Source organism: Urocitellus parryii, chromosome 2 (genome assembly GCF_045843805.1).
Source record: "Urocitellus parryii isolate mUroPar1 chromosome 2, mUroPar1.hap1, whole genome shotgun sequence".
Taxonomy (NCBI): Eukaryota; Metazoa; Chordata; class Mammalia; order Rodentia; family Sciuridae; genus Urocitellus; species Urocitellus parryii.
Window position 1 is genome coordinate 224,866,164 of NC_135532.1, and position 18,468 is coordinate 224,884,631.

An 18,468-nucleotide genomic window follows, 5' to 3' on the forward strand; every position below is an offset into this window, starting at 1 on the left:
CCAGGGAGGAGACTGTTGGCGTACCTCCTCGCTGCAGCTCTGCAGGGCCTGGAGCCCAGCCCGGGGACAATTGCACAACTGCACCTCTCCCAATTCCGTCCTCCCTGCTTCTTTCCAGGGTGCGACACCAGTGAAAGACCTTTCTGCCACAGCCCCTCAGCCCTGTAGCAGCCAGCACGTCCTGAGTGCCCACGGCAGGTTGCAGGGAGACCTGGCCTCAGGGCTCGGCTTTCAGTGTGTCTCCCTGTGGCCAAGCCCTGCTCCTGGCTGGCCCCAGGTTTCTCATTAAGTGAAGGGGGAGGGGATAAGGTGCCACCCACCTAAGGCAGAGCAACTGTGTGGGCAAAAGCAGACTCACCCCAGAGGCAGAGAGCCTCCTCCCCTTCCCAGATGCCTGGAAGTGGGCCACACCTCAGTGTCACTGGTCCCTGGTTGAAATGACTACTCATTTTATTACAAAAATACATTGCTTGGGGCTGGGACTGTGGCTCAGCGGTAGCGCTCCCCTAGCATGGGCAGGACCTGGGTTCAATCCTCAGCACCACATAAAAATAAAGGCATTGTGTAGTGTCCATCTACACCTAAAAGATAAATGTTAAGAAAGTGCATTGCTTGCCGCTGTCACCACAGGCAGCAGAAGCCACCCCAGGCCCAGCCAGAGCTCTGGGGATAGGCTGGCCGCGGTCATTTTCACTATGAACACGGAGGCCAAGGTAGGCAGAGGGGCCTGTGTTTTAGCAAAGTTAGGAAAAACCAATCAGTCCCCTAACTCAGCACTACCTGCCCCCCAACCAACCCAGCTGTTCCCAGTCGCTCACGACCCAGGGCTCAGAGAGGGGGACGCCGGGGGCAGACCCAGGTGTCCAGCTCAGGTGTGTGCACCCCCTCACCTGCATCTGCCCAGCTCCCTGCTGCTCTCAGACCCGCCCTGTGGCCCTGGCCATGCGTCTGCAGAGGCCGTCCCCTCCGGGGCTCTAGCAGTTCATCCTACACAGAAACACCTGTTAGAAATGCTCTCTAATCAGGAGAGGACGATGGCCAAGCAGGTCAGCGAGAGCCCGGGCTGCCGGCTCTGGTGGGGCCCAGCAAGGGGCACTGTGGCTCCCCCATGTCCCAGGGCCCCGCGCCTGGCGGTGGCTCAGCTGCGTCTTCCTTCAGGGTGGACGCCATGGTGGAGCTGCTGGACATGGACCGTGTGAAGAGATCGAGCTCCGTGGAGCAAAGACTGGCCTCCCTGGAGGAACAGGTGGGTCATCGCGACTGGAAACGAGGTAGGGAAGATGGGGAGCGGAGGGAAGAGCCCCCTCCTGCCCAGACGCTCTGCGCCGAGCCCTGCCTGGGGGTGAGGTGCTCCCCTGGGGGCCTCGTGCTCCCGCCGGGTCCCAGGAGCAGACTGCTTGTCCCCTGCTCCAGCCGAGGCAGGCTCCCTGAGTGGGAGGACCTGGAGACAGCCCGTGCTGCTTTCCAGCCCACGGAGGCCGAGCTGGGAGGGAGGGAGAGCCTTGGGGGCTGTGCAGAGATGGCCCTGAGCTTCCGTGGGGACCACCCGGCTGGTGCGAAGCAGCGTCGGGAAGGAACAGGTGCCCTTAGCTGGGGTGGGGCCCTGGCCTTGGAGGGTGTGCTCGGGAGAGTGGGCAGAAGAGCAGCAGGGCCATGGGGGGATGGCTGGCCTGCTCCTGCCTAGTGGTGCCAGCTCCTGGAGCTGCTGTGACAGATGACCCCAGACTGGGCGGCTTCGACTTGGCTCCATCCCCTCTGGAGACTCCAGAGGGGTCCTCCCTGCCTCTTCTGGCTTCCGGTGGTCCCAGGGGTCCCTTGGCTTGTATCCCCTCGCTCCAGTCCCCGCATCCTGCCTCACACGGCCTCATTCCTGGTGGATGCTGGGCTCCTGTTCTTACAGGGACACCAGTCACTGGACGCAGGGTCCACCCTGATCCACAGTGGGTTAGGGTGCTTAACTAATTGCATCTGCAAAGATTATTTCTACACTAAATGGTACTCTGGGTTCTGGGGGGACATGAGTGTTTGGGGGCACTTCAACCCACGAGATGGGTGCTTGCTCCCCATGTGCCCTGGGACTGCAGAGGTCCTGGCCTGGGGGTGTGGTGAGCGTGGAGTGGGTGAGGGAGGTGTGCCAGGGGCCTGCTGACCAGGCAGTGCAGGGGACGTCCTGGGCAGTGCTGGCACCCAGGGCACGAGCAGGGGGGCTATGTGGGGAGGCCTGGCTCCCTCGTTTCTGTCTGAGATCCAGGGGACTCAGCAGGGCAGTTCTGGGGTCCACAGCAACTTGGCCCCTGGCATGGACGTCACCAGAGTTTTGTGTGTGTTCTTGCCTTACCATAAAGGGTCATGGCCCATGTTGTCCCCACGACACCTCCTGTCCTTCAGCCTCCACCACCCCTGGTCAATGTCCGCGGGCCAGGCCCCAGGCTGGAGCTTCTGACAGAGACCTGCAGCCACAGCTGCCCGCCCAGTCAGTGGAGCCCTGCTCCAGGCTCAGGCTGCTGCTCCCCCCCAGCCAGGGGCATGCTGCTGGGGTGTCCAACTTTGGCCAGCCCTGACCAGGCTGCTGACTCCCAGGCCTCCCCAGGGGTCCTGGCCTTGCCGACACTCCTGATCTGGGGGTGTTATGTTTCACAGACAGCGCCCAGCGACCCCTGTGCCCCGGCTCTACAGAAGTTCCTGGGGCAGCGCTGGGTCTGCTTCTTACTTCTGTTCATGGTGCCCCCTCCTTACCCCCGCAGTTCCGATTTGTCCCTCTGGGGGCTGCAGATGGGTCCCCTTGCCTCTGTGTGTCCAGTCCCGTGGTCACTGTCTCTCTTGGCCAAGCAGCGGGGTCTGAGCTGGGGTCAGCAGCCAGCCCCCCGGGGCAGCGGGGACTCCAGGCCCTGGCACACCTGAGGTTGGTCGGCTGCCTGGGGAGCGGGACCCTGGCACATCTCCCTGGGCTTTTAACTTGCAAACTGCTCAAGGTGCTAAGAGGCTCAGTCTGCTGAGGGGACGGGGCTTTGGCGGGTGCTGGAGCCGCCTGGGGAGTCAGACCAGGATCCAGCCGCCAGCCTCACCACCAAGGTGGGTGGAGGGCAGGAGGGTGCTGCTGGTGGCAGCAGGTGCCAACCAGACTTGCTTGGGGCATGCCTTCCAGGTGTCCCAGACCACCAGAGCCTTGCAGTGGATCGTGACGACCCTGAAGGACAGCGGCTTTGGCTCAGAAGCAGGTGTGCCCACTCTGGGTGAGTGTGAGTGCGTGGCCACGCTCACAGCTGGTCTCCGCCAGCCTGGGTACATCTGGATCTGGGATCCGTCAGGAGGAGGGGCAGCTGCAGGGGTCTGCCTCTGAGCCCTGCAAGGCCAGCCCCCATGGGAGCAGAGCCCGTCCACCACACAAGCACACAGGCCCAGCCTGTCCTCATGACTGGACGGGGCAGCCTGGCCAGCTGATTCTGACCATCTCCTAACACCTGGCTACAAAGTTGGGGTGAGAGCGGGCAAGTTATCTGGATGTCAGACTGTCCCATGGCCCAAGTAACAGAAAGCAAAATCGTTTTCCTAAATTTGCAGCTGACCCCAAAATGGACATGAGTGAGTGGTTTTCCTTGGATGTGGCTGGGCCTCAGAGAGCGAGTTTGTCACCACTGACCGGACAGGCCTTTGTAGCGGGCTGTGGGGTCAGCGAACCTCTGAGAGCTCTGTGCAGCTGCAGGGAGACAGGTGTCAGCTGGGGACGTGGTCATGAGCAGGCTGCCCTCCCAGCACAGGGCCCAGGAGAGGGAGGCCACGGCGCTGGTGTCTGAACCTGAGCTGGGCTTTCTGTTGTGACTTGTGTGCTGCTCCCAGCACCCCAGAGGGCCACCGACGAGCCGGATGCTGAGCTGGGCAGCCGGAGGCAGGCAGAGGAAGCAGGAGATGGCTATCACGTGAATGCCCGGCACCTCCTCTACCCCAACTCCCCCGTCACACGCTTCCCTGTGCCCAACGAGAAGGTGCCCTGGCAGGTGAGTGCCCTCCTGCGAGCCCAAGGCAGGAGGGGCCAGGCTCTGGGAGGGGAGGTGGTCCTGCTCTGCCACCTCCCCAGCAGGCGGCCTCAAGGGCTCTGGACATCTGGTGGCCCTGACTGAGGCGTGTAGGTCAGAGGGGACACAGAGGGCCTGACAGGTGCTCCGGTCCCTCACAGAGCCGGTGGCCCAGGTGCTGCTGCAGCTTGCCATCATCCCCAGCTGTCCTGTCCCCAGACCCCGCTCTCCCCAGTGAGCAGCAGCTCCCCCTCCTCAGAGTCAGGCATGAGAGAGAGACATGCACAGAGACAGGGGACCCTGGCACTGGAGAGCCACCCTGCCCTCTCCCACCGGCCCTCGCCCTTCTGGAACATTCCAGGCGGCTACCTGCTCCCCATTCTGCTGTGAGGAGTCCCTCTCACCCCCAGGGTCCTGATGGGCCCACGTCTCACCCTGGGAAGACCCCTCCTGGGCTGGCCTGTCAGGGACAGTGCTGGGGTCCCCAGTGCGGCTGTCCCCTGGGACCCTCCCCAGCCCCACACATCACACCTGCTGGGCACACAGGGCGGTATTGGTCCTGCCTGGGCACGGCCTTGCTGTGGGCACCCCAGGCCCACCCTGGCCTTGCTGTGGGTGCCCCAGGCCCACCCTGGTTCTTGCTGTGGGTGCCCCAGGCCCATCCTGGTTCTTGTTGTGGGTGCCCCCAGGCCCACCCTGGTTCTTGCTGTGGGTGCCCCAGGCCCACCCTGGTTCTTGCTGTGGGCACCCCAGGCCCACCCTGGTTCTTGCTGTGGGCGCCCCAGGCCCACCCTGGCCTTGCTGTGGGCACCCCAGGCCCACCCTGGTTCTTGCTGTGGGTGCCCCCAGGCCCACCCTGGCCTTGCTGTGGGCACCCCAGGCCCACCCTGGTTCTTGCTGTGGGCACCTCAGGCCCACCCTGGCCTTGCTGTGGGCACCCCAGGCCCACCCTGGCCTTGCTGTGGGCACCCCAGGCCCACCCTGGTTCTTGCTGTGGGTGCCCCCAGGCCCACCCTGGCCTTGCTGTGGGCACCCCAGGCCCACCCTGGGGCCTTGCTGTGGGCACCCCAGGCCCACCCTGGCCTTGCTGTGGGCAACCCAGGCCCACCCTGGTTCTTGCTGTGGGTGCCCCCAGGCCCACCCTGGCCTTGCTGTGGGTGCCCCAGGCCCACCCTGGTTCTTGCTGTGGGTGCCCCCAGGCCCACCTGGCCTTGCTGTGGGCACCCCAGGCCCACCCTGGTTCTTGCTGTGGGTGCCCCCAGGCCCACCCTGGCCTTGCTGTGGGCACCCCAGGCCCACCCTGGTTCTTGCTGTGGGTGCCCCAGGCCCACCCTGGCCTTGCTGTGGGCACCCCAGGCCCACCCTGGGCCTTGCTGTGGCTGCCCCCAGGCCCACCCTGGTTCTTGCTGTGGGTGCCCCTAGGCCCACCCTGGCCTTGATGTGGGTGCCCCAGGCCCACCCTGGTTCTTGCTGTGGGTGCCACAGGCCCACCCTGGTTCTTGCTGTGGGTGTCCCAGGCCCACCCTGGCCTTGCTGTGGGTGCCCCTAGGCCCACCCTGGTTCTTGCTGTGGGTGCCCCAGGCCCACCCTGGTTCTTGCTGTGGGTGCCCCCAGGCCCACCCTGGTTCTCGCTGTGGGTGCCCCAGGCCCATCCTGGTTCTCGCTATGGGTGCCCCCAGGCCCACCCTGGTTCTCGCTATGGGTGCCCCAGGCCCATCCTGGTTCTCGCTATGGGTGCCCCCAGGCCCACCCTGGTTCTCGCTGTGGGTGCCCCAGGCCCACCCTGGTTCTTGCTGTGGGTGCCCCCAGGCCCACCCTGGTTCTCGCTGTGGGTGCCCCAGGCCCACCCTGGTTCTCGCTGTGGGTGCCCCCAGGCCCACCCTGGTTCTTGCTGTGGGTGCCCCAGGCCCACCCTGGTTCTCGCTGTGGGTGCTCCCAGGCCCACCCTGGTTCTCGCTGTGGGTGTCCAGGCCCACCCTGGTTCTCGCTGTGGGTGCCCCAGGCCCACCCTGGGCCTTGCTGTGGGTGCCCCAGGCCCGCCCTGGTTCTTGCTGTGGGTGCCCCAGGCCCACCCTGGTTCTTGCTGTTGGTGCCCCAGGCCCACCCTGGTTCTCGCTGTGGGTGCCCCAGGCCCATCCTGTTTCTCGCTATGGGTGCCCCCAGGCCCACCCTGGTTCTCGCTATGGGTGCCCCCAGGCCCGCCCTGGTTCTTCCTGTGGGTGCCCCCAGGCCCACCCAGGCCTTGCTGTGGGCGCCCCAGGCCCACCCAGGTTCTTGCTGTGGGGTGCCCCAGGCCCACCCTGGTTCTTTGCTGTGGGTGCCCCAGGCCCACCCTGGTTCTTGCTGTGGGTGCCCCCAGGCCCACCCTGGCCTTGCTGTGGGCGCCCCAGGCCCACCCTGGTTCTCGCTGTGGGCACCCCAGGCCCACCCTGGTTCTCGCTGTGGGCACCCCAGGCCCACCCTGGCCTTGCTGTGGGTGCCCCAGGCCCACCCTGGTCTTGCTGTGGGCACCCCAGGCCCACCCTGGTTCTTGCTGTGGGTGCCCCAGGCCCACCCTGGTCTTGCTGTGGGTGCCCCAGGCCCACCCTGGTTCTTGCTGTGGTGCCCCCAGGCCCACCCTGGCCTTGCTGTGGGTGCCCCAGGCCCACCCTGGCCTTGCTGTGGGCGCCCCAGGCCCACCCTGGTTCTTGCTGTGGGTGCCCCCAGGCCCACCCTGGCCTTGCTGTGGGTGCCCCCAGGCCCACCCTGGCCTTGCTGTGGGCGCCCCAGGCCCACCCTGGTTCTTGCTGTGGGTGCCCCAGGCCCACCCTGGTTCTCGCTGTGGGCACCCCAGGCCCACCCTGGCCTTGCTGTGGGTGCCCCAGGCCCACCCTGGTTCTTGCTGTGGGCACCCCAGGCCCACCCTGGCCTTGCTGTGGGGTGCCCCAGGCCCACCCTGGTTCTCGCTGTGGGTGCCCCAGGCCTACCCTGGTTCTCGCTGTGGGTGCCCCAGGCCCACCCTGGCCTTGCTGTGGGCGCCCCAGGCCCACCCTGGTTCTTGCTGTGGGCACCTCAGGCCCACCCTGGCCTTGCTGTGGGCACCCCAGGCCCACCCTGGCCTTGCTGTGGGCACCCCAGGCCCACCCTGGTTCTTGCTGTGGGTGCCCCCAGGCCCACCCTGGCCTTGCTGTGGGCACCCCAGGCCCACCCTGGGCCTTGCTGTGGGCACCCCAGGCCCACCCTGGCCTTGCTGTGGGCAACCCAGGCCCACCCTGGTTCTTGCTGTGGGTGCCCCCAGGCCCACCCTGGCCTTGCTGTGGGCACCCCAGCCCACCCTGGTTCTTGCTGTGGGTGCCCCAGGCCCACCCTGGCCTTGCTGTGGGCACCCCAGGCCCACCCTGGTTCTTGCTGTGGGTGCCCCCAGGCCCACCCTGGCCTTGCTGTGGGCACCCCAGGCCCACCCTGGTTCTTGCTGTGGGTGCCCCAGGCCCACCCTGGCCTTGCTGTGGGCACCCCAGGCCCACCCTGGGCCTTGCTGTGGCTGCCCCCAGGCCCACCCTGGTTCTTGCTGTGGGTGCCCCTAGCCCACCCTGGCCTTGATGTGGGTGCCCCAGGCCCACCCTGGTTCTTGCTGTGGGTGCCACAGGCCCACCCTGGTTCTTGCTGTGGGTGCCCCAGGCCCACCCTGGCCTTGCTGTGGGTGCCCCTAGGCCCACCCTGGTTCTTGCTGTGGGTGCCCCAGGCCCACCCTGGTTCTTGCTGTGGGTGCCCCCAGGCCCACCCTGGTTCTCGCTGTGGGTGCCCCAGGCCCATCCTGGTTCTCGCTATGGGTGCCCCCAGGCCCACCCTGGTTCTCGCTATGGGTGCCCCAGGCCCATCCTGGTTCTCGCTATGGGTGCCCCCAGGCCCACCCTGGTTCTCGCTGTGGGTGCCCCAGGCCCACCCTGGTTCTTGCTGTGGGTGCCCCCAGGCCCACCCTGGTTCTCGCTGTGGGTGCCCCAGGCCCACCCTGGTTCTCGCTGTGGGTGCCCCCAGGCCCACCCTGGTTCTTGCTGTGGGTGCCCCAGGCCCACCCTGGTTCTCGCTGTGGGTGCTCCCAGGCCCACCCTGGTTCTCGCTGTGGGTGTCCCAGGCCCACCCTGGTTCTCGCTGTGGGTGCCCCAGGCCCACCCTGGGCCTTGCTGTGGGTGCCCCAGGCCCGCCCTGGTTCTTGCTGTGGGTGCCCCAGGCCCACCCTGGTTCTTGCTGTTGGTGCCCCAGGCCCACCCTGGTTCTCGCTGTGGGTGCCCCAGGCCCATCCTGTTTCTCGCTATGGGTGCCCCCAGGCCCACCCTGGTTCTCGCTATGGGTGCCCCCAGGCCCGCCCTGGTTCTTCCTGTGGGTGCCCCCAGGCCCACCCAGGCCTTGCTGTGGGCGCCCCAGGCCCACCCTGGTTCTTGCTGTGGGTGCCCCAGGCCCACCCTGGTTCTTGCTGTGGGTGCCCCAGGCCCACCCTGGTTCTTGCTGTGGGTGCCCCCAGGCCCACCCTGGCCTTGCTGTGGGCGCCCCAGGCCCACCCTGGTTCTCGCTGTGGGCACCCCAGGCCCACCCTGGTTCTCGCTGTGGGCACCCCAGGCCCACCCTGGCCTTGCTGTGGGTGCCCCAGGCCCACCCTGGTCTTGCTGTGGGCACCCCAGGCCCACCCTGGTTCTTGCTGTGGGTGCCCCAGGCCCACCCTGGTCTTGCTGTGGGTGCCCCAGGCCCACCCTGGTTCTTGCTGTGGGTGCCCCCAGGCCCACCCTGGCCTTGCTGTGGGTGCCCCAGGCCCACCCTGGCCTTGCTGTGGGCGCCCCAGGCCCACCCTGGTTCTTGCTGTGGGTGCCCCCAGGCCCACCCCTGGCCTTGCTGTGGGTGCCCCCAGGCCCACCCTGGCCTTGCTGTGGGCGCCCCAGGCCCACCCTGGTTCTTGCTGTGGGTGCCCCAGGCCCACCCTGGTTCTCGCTGTGGGCACCCCAGGCCCACCCTGGCCTTGCTGTGGGTGCCCCAGGCCCACCCTGGTTCTCGCTGTGGGCACCCCAGGCCCACCCTGGCCTTGCTGTGGGTGCCCCAGGCCCACCCTGGTTCTCGCTGTGGGTGCCCCAGGCCTACCCTGGTTCTTGCTGTGGGTGCCCCAGGCCCATCCTGGTTCTTGCTGTGGGTGCCCCCAGGCCCACCCAGGCCTTGCTGTGGGCGCCCCAGGCCCACCCTGGTTCTCGCTGTGGGCACCCCAGGCCCACCCTGGCCTTGCTGTGGGTGCCCCAGGCCCACCCTGGTTCTCGCTGTGGGTGCCCCAGGCCCACCCTGGTTCTTGCTGTGGGTGCCCCTAGGCCCACCCTGGCCTTGCTGTGGGCGCCCCAGGCCCACCCTGGTTCTCGCTGTGGGCACCCCAGGCCCACCCTGGTTCTCGCTGTGGGCGCCCCAGGCCCACCCTGGTTCTTGCTGTGGGCTCCCCCAGGCCCACCCTGGTTCTTGCTGTGGGTGCCCCCAGGCCTACCCTGGTTCTTGCTGTGGGCGCCCCAGGCCCACCCTGGTTCTTGCTGTGGGCGCCCCAGGCCCACCCTGGCCTTGCTGTGGGTGCCCCCAGGCCCACCCTGGCCTTGCTGTGGGTGCCCCAGGCCCACCCTGGTTCTTGCTGTGGGTGCCCCTAGGCCCACCCTGGTTCTTGCTATGGGTGCCCCAGGCCCACCCTGGTTCTTGCTGTGGGCGCCCCAGGCCCACCCTGGGCCTTGCTGTGGCCGCCCCCAGGCCCACCCTGGTTCTTGCTGTGGGTGCCCCCAGGCCCACCCTGGCCTTGCTGTGGGCGCCCCAGGCCCACCCTGGTCTTGCTGTGGGTGCCCCAGGCCCACCCTGGTTCTTGCTATGGGTGCCCCAGGCCCACCCTGGTTCTTGCTATGGGTGCCCCAGGCCCACCCTGGTTCTTGCTGTGGGTGCCCCCAGGCCTACCCTGGCCTTGCTGTGGGTGCCCCAGGCCCACCCTGGTTCTTGCTGTGGGTGCCCCTAGGCCCACCCAGGCCTTGCTGTGGGCGCCCCAGGCCCACCCTGGTTCTCGCTGTGGGCACCCCAGGCCTGCCCTGATGCCTGGGGCCCACTTCTTTCAGGCGAAACCCCGAGAATCTCCCTGTTCTGTGCAGGTGGAGTTTGCGATCTATGACCCTCCCTTTTACACGGCCGAGAGGAAGGACACAGCCCTCGTGGATCCCGTGGGAGAGTGAGTGGCCCTGCTCGTCCTCCCTAGAGGACCTCCACAGAGGACCCCAAGACTCCACCTGGGGCCAGCCTGGAGGGTCTCCCTGCTCACCCCCAGCGCCTCCTGGCATGGGGCATGGCCTGTGGCCAGAGGCCCCTCTGCCACCCAGGGCCTGGTCACCCCGCGGGCTCAGGTGGAGGCTGAGCCCAGTTCCTCTGCCCCCACCCTCCTCTCACGGGGACGCGGGCCCTTGTTTTGCTCCCAGTGCCCCGGAGCCTCTGTCCAGGATCAGTTTCAACACCCTGGATGGACCGAGGGACCGCCGCAGCTTCCACGGGGCCTACGCAGTGCGGGACGGGCTCCCCCTGTGAGTGTGCCCTGCCCCGCTGCCCTCGGTCCACCGCCCTTGGGGTCCGCGTCTGGGACAGGGCCTGCCGTTGGCAGATGGGGCACTTTCTGGTGGAGACAGTCCCGGACGTTCAGAGCCCCTGAGCTGCAGTCTGGAGACCTCCTTGGTGCCCTCCCGGGCAAGTTCCATGGGGAGGGCCCAGCTCGGCTTGTCCCTGGGTCCCTGATGTGACCTCTGGGGACTTGGATTTATGGGGTAAAGTGGGGATGACAAATGTCACATGTGAGAAGATAGCGCTGTGCCCCGGGTGGTGGCTGAGGACTCACGTGCAGGAGGGTGACTTTCCCAGTGTCCGAGGTTGGCACGTCCCCCTTGTGCAGCAGAGGGGGCCCAGCAGAAGGTACCCAGTAGCCTGTGCACACCATGTGCCAGGTCAGGGCGGGGAGCTCTTTCTGCCCTGGCAAGGGGCTGGCAGGAGGGGAGGGCAGACCCCGAGGGAGAGCAGACCTGGAGGGACAGGGTCTCTGGGACGTGGGCAGCAGGGAAGCAGGGGCCCTGGACAGGAGGAGGCAGGGCAAGACCGTGGGGGACATTCTGGAACAGGGCAGGTTTTTGCACCGGGAGCCAGGGGAGGTGGCAGGGGACAGGAGGGCACAGAACAGAGATGTGGCCAGGGCTTCCACACCAGTGTTCCACTCTGGGGACAGGCCACAGAGACGGGGCAAAGTGGGACAGGAAGGAGCAGGTGCTGTTGTGGGAAGGTGACAGGAGAGAGCAGGTAGGTGGCCAGCAGAGGTAGCAGGAGCGGGCAGCTGTGCACAGGGCCATGTGGAGAGCACGGGCAATGAGACTCGCACCCCAGGCTCACTGTTCACGGTTCACGGTTCACGGTTCACGGTTCACAGCTCACTGTGGAGTGTAGTTCATATACTTTCCCAGGGATGTCTTCTCTCCGTGCCGGTGTGTTCCAGTCCGTTTGTGTTGGTGGTGATAGGACACAGCAGACTAGGCGAGGTTATAAAGAAAAGAGGTTCATTTCAGCTTGAGGTTCTGGCCCAAGGTCAAGGCCTGCACTGTTGGGGCTTCTTCCTGAGGCAGTGCAGGACACCCGGTGGCCAGAGGCAGGGAGCAAGAGAGGCCAGGCCACTCTCAAGACAGTCGGTCAGCCCTCACCCACCAACCACCAGGAGGGATGAGCGCTCGCCACCTCTTATCGGCCCTGCCTGGTCCCGATCCTGAAATCCCAATGGGACTAAATCTTGACGTGTTTGGAGGGAAGGAAACATATTCAAGTTGTGCCAACCGTAAAGGTACACCTGCCCATTCTCTTCTAATAAGTTTTACAATGAATTTCTTCCACCGAGCCTTGGTGCGGTGGGGGTTCCCCAGGAGTGAGGGCGGCCTGTGTCCATCAGCTCTCGCCATGAGCAGCACCCGAGGCCATCCACTTAGGAGGAGGAGGCTGGCTTGGGCTGGTGGTGCCAGAGGGTCCAACCATGCCGGCTGGCGCTCGGCCGTGGGCCCGTGCGAGGCAGTGCCCAGGGGGCAGTGTGCGTGAGTTCAGCTGCTCTCCGGTGGCAGGGAGGGAGGAAGGGGAAGGGGCTGACCTCTGCCCTGTCCAGGGCTCACCCCCATGACCTGAGAGCCCCTTGGGCTCCACCAGTGCCACGTTGGGGGCCAGGCCGTGGGTGGGGTGGGAGCTCGGGGACCTCAGCTGAGGGCTTGGTGGGGGAGGTGGGGCTAATGCGGTGGGCGCTGGGAGCTCGTGGGTGACCCTGTTCAGAGGAGGCTGGGCCCTGGGCAGTTTAGCCAGGTGAGCAGCTGCGGCGCCAGGCTGTGTGGGGGGAGGCTAGCCAGGGTGGGGTCGGTGGACTGCTTGAGAGCCGGACAAGGGCTGGGTGGCAGATGTGAGGTGGTGCCATGGCTTGGCGGCTCTGGTGCATGTGTCCCTCCTGGTAGGTGGCCCTTCTGGGGAGTTACCTGGGACAGGAACTGGTGCGTGAGAGCAGAGGGACCCTGGACAGAAGGGGAAGTGCCTGGTGCCCTCTGCTGCCCAGTTGGTGCCCTGTGCTCAGAGCGTAGGACCAGCCGTGTCCGTGGCCTTTGTCCCTCTAGACTGGCTCCAAGTGTGGAGACCCACTCTCTGTGGTCAGATCCCCCTTGCCAAGTGGCCACCTGTGAATGGGAAGTCCCTGCCTCACCCCTTGGAGGTGCCTGTGGGATCTCTCTGGGCCAGGCAGGTGTGGGCAGGAGCTGGCATGTGGTCCCTGCTGGCTCCACCCGCTGTACGCTGCCCCCCCACCCCACAAGCTGCCCAGTTGCCCCCTGCCTCGGCTGACTCTCCCAGCAGGGGGTGGCAGGCTGAGCCCCCCGTCCACCCCAGGAACCCCATGGGCCGCACAGGGCTGCGTGGACGCGGGAGCCTCAGCTGCTTTGGACCCAACCATGCGCTGCACCCCGTGGTCACCCGGTGAGTACCAGGCCTGGCCAGACATCGGCACCCCAGGGTCGTGGTCACCCACGTGCCCATGGGAGGGGCCGCCACGACACTCCCTGTGTACTCCAGAGCCAGGAGGACGCTTGGGACCAGGCACTTGGGGCATGTGGGAGGGGTCGTGGTTCAACATGGTCACACCTGAAATGGGGCAGGAACGTCCAGGCCACCACCCTCCTTGGGAAAAGCCCAAGCTGACCCCTTCTCCCTAGAGGCTGCCCTCACTCTGGGAGTCCCCTGTTTAGAAAGCCCCCCGGGAGGCAGGCAGAAACCACGGTCAGGGACCTCCACCCAGGAGCAAAGGTCACAGAAACTGGGGGAAAGACAGTGAAAATGCACATGACCGGCCCCTGCTGATGCCGACACCTTGGAAGGACCACCCCCCTCAGCTGCAAGGACACACGCCCTGGATGGACCACCCCCACTCAGCTCAAGGACTCACGCCCTGATGGCTCACAGCCTCAGACTCCTGTAACTGCCCGCTGCTGGTGACCCCGGTCCTGGGCCACCTTCCAGGGCAGGTGCAGGCTGGCCGTGACCTCGAGGACCCCCAGGACCCTGGCCCAGGCTGCACTGAGCTCTTGGCAGAATTTGCAGACTGTTTTTGTCGTGGAGCTGGGGAGCTGGGCAGGCTCTCTTTATTGCTTACGGAGCTGGGGGAGGACATTCCCTCAGCAGCTACAGGCTCAGGGCTTCCTCTGGGACCTGGTGCTTAGGAAAGAAGTCAGGAGGGGGGCCGCACGCTGCCCCAGCCCTGAAGGCTGCCCCCGCAGCAGGAGGGTGGGTGCCGCCCACGTCCACAGGTGCCAGCCAGCTCCCTTGCAGGTGGCGGAGGAACCAGGACGGAGCCATCTGCAGGAAGAGCATCAAGAAGATGCTGGAGGTGCTGGTGGTGAAGCGTCCTCTCCCAGAGCTCTGGGCCTTGCCAGGGGTAAGCTGGGCAGGTCACAGCAGCAGCTGCCCCGTGGCCTTTCTGTCTTGTCACTGGTCCACCGTCCATCCTCCCCCTGACGGAGCACCAGTCTCCCTCGGTCCCCAGCAGGGACAGACGGGCTCTGGCTGCGGCAAAGCCCCTCTGCTCTCGGCTGCCTCCCACCGCCTCATTCTGCAGCTGTGCCTCTGAGTGCCATGGTGTCCCAGGCCTAGGTCCCTGGCTGGCTGGGGGCCCCTTGCAGCGCTCAAGGCATGGGGGGGACGGCTGTCACAGGCAAGATCGGCCCTCACCATCTAGCACCTGAGCTGAGCCCCAGAGACAGGGCGGTGCTGCGCAGGGGCAGGAGGGACGTGGCCTCCCAGCTCGGGGGCGGTTCTTGGTTGTAGGGCTGAAGGCTGGAGGGCACCCCAGAGGCCTCGTGGGGATGGCCAACAGAGGCCAGGACTTTCCTGTCCAAGTGGCTCCAAAGTGCTCCAGTTCTCTCCCAGACCAGCCACCGGCCCTCCCACCAAGTCCCTCGTTATTGCAGGGCTCAGAGGGGCACGTCCCGCCGGGAGGACTGAGCGTGCTCAGGCCCTGGCCAAGGCACATGGTGTCTGGGATGCAGCCCTGTCCTGCAGGACCCCCTCTGCCCCATTTCCTGGGGAGGCTGTGATCCACCTGAGTTGAGTTTCTCTGAGCCTGATCTTATCCCCCGCCCAGTAGCTGTTTGCAGGAGGCATGTCCAGGCGGTGCTGCCCGGGTCTTCAGGCTGGGACATACACTCCCGGGCCAGGGCCCAGCGGCAGCACCTGAGCTTTCTGAGTGCCGAGAGCCCAGCCTGTGGCAGCCCAGGGGGAGGTGGACTGGGGAACTCTAGCGAATACCAAGGACCGGCTGGCCTGCCCCTGCTCTGGTGGCCAGGATGTGGGAGGCCATGGCATTCAGCTGCCCTCACGGGGAGCCAGAGGCCCACGCACAGGATCCCCAGGCCTGTCCCTGCTCCCAAAGGTTGCGGCCCCGCCCGGCGCGGCCCTGCTCAGGCTACCAGGGCTCCGGTGCTGACGTGGACGGTGGTTCTGGGCAGTGTCACTTCATCCCGGAGACAGCTGACTCCAGACCGCCAGGCACTTGGCTGCTTTGGCTCCTGGGGGGCTGGCCAGCTGCCTAGACTGGGCAGGTGGCCAGTGGAGATGGGCCCCAGGGCCTGGCAACCTGCTTGGATGTCCTGCTGACCAGTCTTCGCCTCCCTCCCTCCCAGGGGTCCCGGGAGCCAGGGGAGAAGCTGCCGCAGAAGCTGAAGCAGATTCTCCGGCGAGAGTCCTGGCCGGCTGTTGAGGACCTGCTGCAGCAGGGGGTGGAGGTCAGGCTGGGCCTGCTGCCCGCCGCCTGTGTGCATGCTGGCCCCTGTGCTCCGTGTGGTCTCCAGGGTGCAGAAGAGGCACCCGGGACGCTGGGGACCTGCCCAGCCCTGCCGGGTGACAGGCAGCTCCACTCCCATCCCATGGCAGGCCACTGTGTCGTTCCTCAGAAGCCTCGGTCCCTCTTCACCCTGCGGCTCTCCCCGTGTGCAGCTGTGTGCACACTTCTGAAAACACGGCCCGTGGCCTCTAAGGCTCGCTCTCCCCGTGACCCGCGATGGTCCTGCCCTGACCTCACCCTCTCGAGCACCCAGGAGCATTTTCTGGACTCGTGTCTGTCTGCCACTCGGTAGAGCAGTGCTCCTGGGCAGGTGACACCGGCAGCTCCGCGTGGCTTTGCACACAGTGCCTGGGAGGCGGGGCCTGCCTCCTTTATTTTTTTTACTATTTAAAAAGAATTTATTGTCACTGAAGTGACATCCACGTGACTATTGGAACACTAACTATGCAATGCCCTGGCACTTAGCACACTCAGTGCTGGGTGGCATCACCATCTTCTAGTTCCACAACAGTCCACCACCCCAAATGGAACCCCCCGCCCTCTCGCTGGCAGCCCAGGGCCCAGCCCTGACCACTGCGGCCACCTCTGCCTCTGGCTGCCTGCTCTGGACATGTGTTATGGGTGGGCGCTGCGGCCTGCGGCCCTGGGGTCTGGCCTCTCTCTGAGCAGAGCGTTTTCCTGACTTTCCAGCCTTGAATTCTTCCTAGGCCTCTGGAGGCCCAGCTCAGGCAGGGGACTGATGTCCGGGGGCCTCAGTGCTCGAGGCTGGGGGTGGGCTGGGGAACAGTGAACCCCAAGATGGTGGTCAAGGAGGACACCTGTGCTGGGCAACCCTGCGGGCGGCCCTGAGTAGGCAGCACGGGCAGGCCAGCCAGGCGGGGGTTGCTCAGGGCGGATGGCGGTGCCCAGCGCCTGTCCGGGAGGCCCCTCTCCCTAGATGTGAGCCCCACAGTGGTGGGCTGGGGTGCCTGGGGTCCACTCACCCAGCTTCTCTGCCCAGGTGTACAAAGGGTACGTGGACGACCCGAGGAACACGGACAACGCCTGGATCGAGACAGTGGCCATCAGCGTCCACTTCCAGGACCACAATGACGTAGAGCTGAAGAGGCTGAATTCTGTACGAGGCTGGGCTCCTGCAGCGTGGGGGGTCCCGGCCAGGGTGTGCCCCGGAGTGCCCCCAGGGCTTCCAGGGGAGGGGTCTGCCCAGGCTCAGGGCCAGAGTGGAGGCTGCGGGGGTCAGAGTCTTGTCTGGAAGGGACCCAGGGGCACCAGGGAGGCCAGAGAGCCTCAGAAGATGGCCAGAGTTGAGGGGCTGGACAGGTGGCCACAGAGTCCCATCTTGGGACCTGAGTCTTTTGGTGGCAGGAGCCCAGTGACGCTTGAGGATCGTGTCTGGGGTGAGGCTGGCGTAGAGCCCTCCTGTGGGGTCCCCGTCCCCTGCACTTGGCTTAGTCCTGCATATTCCTGACAGGATAAGATTCCTGCCCGTGGGCGGATGGTGACCCCTCACGCAGAGTCCCCAGGCCTGGCAGGGGCCGCCCACCTGTGGCAGGTGTTCTCACTCCCTCTTTGCAAAGCGAGTGGCCATGTGATGGTCGAGAGTCCCCTGCAGCCGGGTGTGGGGTGCCGGTGCCCCTGGCCGGCTGGGGAGGGACTGACGGGGTGTCTGTCTTTCCAGTACCTGCACGCCCGCGACCCCGGGGTGTCCATCCGCTGGCAGGTGGTGGACAGGCGCATCCCGCTGTACGCGAACCACAAGACCCTCCTCCAGAAGGCCGCCGCTCTGTTCGGAGCTCACTACTGACCGGCCGCAGGTGGGGCTGGTCCGTGGATGGCCCGTCTCTTGGTGGCCTGTGTGGGCCAACACCTGCTGTCTCAGGCACACGCAGCCCTGGACCTCAGGGTGGGGAGCAGGGCTCCAGTGGGGTCCACCCCCCCGAGGCCACTGCGAGTGGCAGCCAGGGGAGCTCCTGAGCTGGAGGCCCCAGGCCCGAGAGCAGCGAGGTGGACTCGGGGCCCAGGAGCCCCTGCACCCTGTCGGCCATGGTTGCCTCTCCTGGGCTGCCGGCAGCCGGGACACAGGCCCTCCCTGGCCACATCACCGCCAGGGCACGTCCACCCTGCGGGGCATCAGCCCAGCTGAGCTTCCTGAAGATGTGGGGTCCCTGAGCCGCCTCCTGCCAATGCCTGTGAGGACTCAGGGAGGGCAGCCACCCCCAGGTGGCCTCTCATGCTGAGACGGGCCTGACCCAGACCCCCACCTGGACAGAGGCAGGGACCGCGTGTGAGCCGACAAGCCAGGAGTCCTCCGGGATGTGGACACACGGAGCCCGGGGCCCGCAGAAGCACAGAAGACTCAGAACTGCGTCCACCCTCCTGGGAGCCGAGGACCGGCTCTGGCAGGAAGGAGCTGTGGGCGGGTGGGGGCTGTGGGGCCCTGGTTTGGTCACTGAAGAAGAAACCATCAGGCGCCCTCGGAGGGGAGCGGTGTGGAACCCGGGCGTTCGGGCCTGTGGCGCCGCGGGCCGGCCTGGCCAGCGCCTTTCCCAATAAAGTCACCGACACCTCCCGTGGTGGGGCCGCGGCTGGGGAACCTCTCTCCTGGCTCACAGAGCGCTTCCTGCTGTCCACAGGTCTCCCCTGGCCCCTCCATAGAGGCCCACAGCCCCCGGGCCCACACCTGGCTTTCTCTGCTGACTCCTCCTCCCTCTTTCATTCCCAGACCCCAGTGCAGCGTCTCCCTGGGCCCCAGCCGGGGTCAGCACCCACACGCCTCCCACCGGCTTCCCCTCATAGGAGCCCAGGCCCCTGCCGGGGCTGACCACGCAGAGTCTCTGGGCAGCGCCCGCCCTGGCTTCAGAGCCCAGGTCTGGTCTGGTCTCCCCGCCTGCCCGCAGGTGGTGCCCAGACACCCTGGGCCAGGCCTCTGTCCTCCACCGGGCGGGACTTTCCAGCCACCTCCGCTCATCCCCACTCCCAGAGCCACGGCGGATCCCCGCCTGTCACACCCGTCACAGGCCCTGACACACTCCACCTCCAGGCCTGCCTCACATCAGGGGCAGCACGGGCCTGGGGCTTGTCTGCCATCAGCCC

The 18,468-nt window shown here is 66.5% G+C and overlaps 1 protein-coding gene and 2 non-coding genes across 4 annotated transcripts in view; all 3 read left to right on the plus strand.

Annotated features, from left to right (window-relative positions):
• Positions 1-17,374, plus strand: part of Trpm2 (transient receptor potential cation channel subfamily M member 2) — a 52,878-nt gene extending 35,504 nt beyond the window's left edge. Inside the window, exons 23-32 of one of the 2 annotated variants that reach the window (XM_026410078.2) lie at positions 1,159-1,246; positions 3,146-3,233; positions 3,838-3,995; positions 10,142-10,218; positions 10,463-10,564; positions 12,930-13,016; positions 13,866-13,971; positions 15,215-15,316; positions 16,376-16,492; positions 17,054-17,374. In XM_026410078.2, the coding sequence (XP_026265863.2) occupies positions 1,159-1,246; positions 3,146-3,233; positions 3,838-3,995; positions 10,142-10,218; positions 10,463-10,564; positions 12,930-13,016; positions 13,866-13,971; positions 15,215-15,316; positions 16,376-16,492; positions 17,054-17,179 (1,051 nt within the window). In that variant the 3' untranslated portion in view covers positions 17,180-17,374. The remainder of the gene's footprint in view (positions 1-1,158; positions 1,247-3,145; positions 3,234-3,837; positions 3,996-10,141; positions 10,219-10,462; positions 10,565-12,929; positions 13,017-13,865; positions 13,972-15,214; positions 15,317-16,375; positions 16,493-17,053) is intronic. The other variant, XM_077795067.1, reaches the window with a different exon arrangement.
• LOC113197672 (Z6 small nucleolar RNA) lies at positions 13,925-13,993 on the plus strand. The gene has a single exon (XR_003302736.1). It is a non-coding gene; the product is annotated as a Z6 small nucleolar RNA (small nucleolar RNA).
• Positions 15,183-15,258, plus strand: LOC113197673 (Z6 small nucleolar RNA). The gene has a single exon (XR_003302737.1). It is a non-coding gene; the product is annotated as a Z6 small nucleolar RNA (small nucleolar RNA).
• Positions 17,375-18,468: the final 1,094 nt, after the last annotated feature.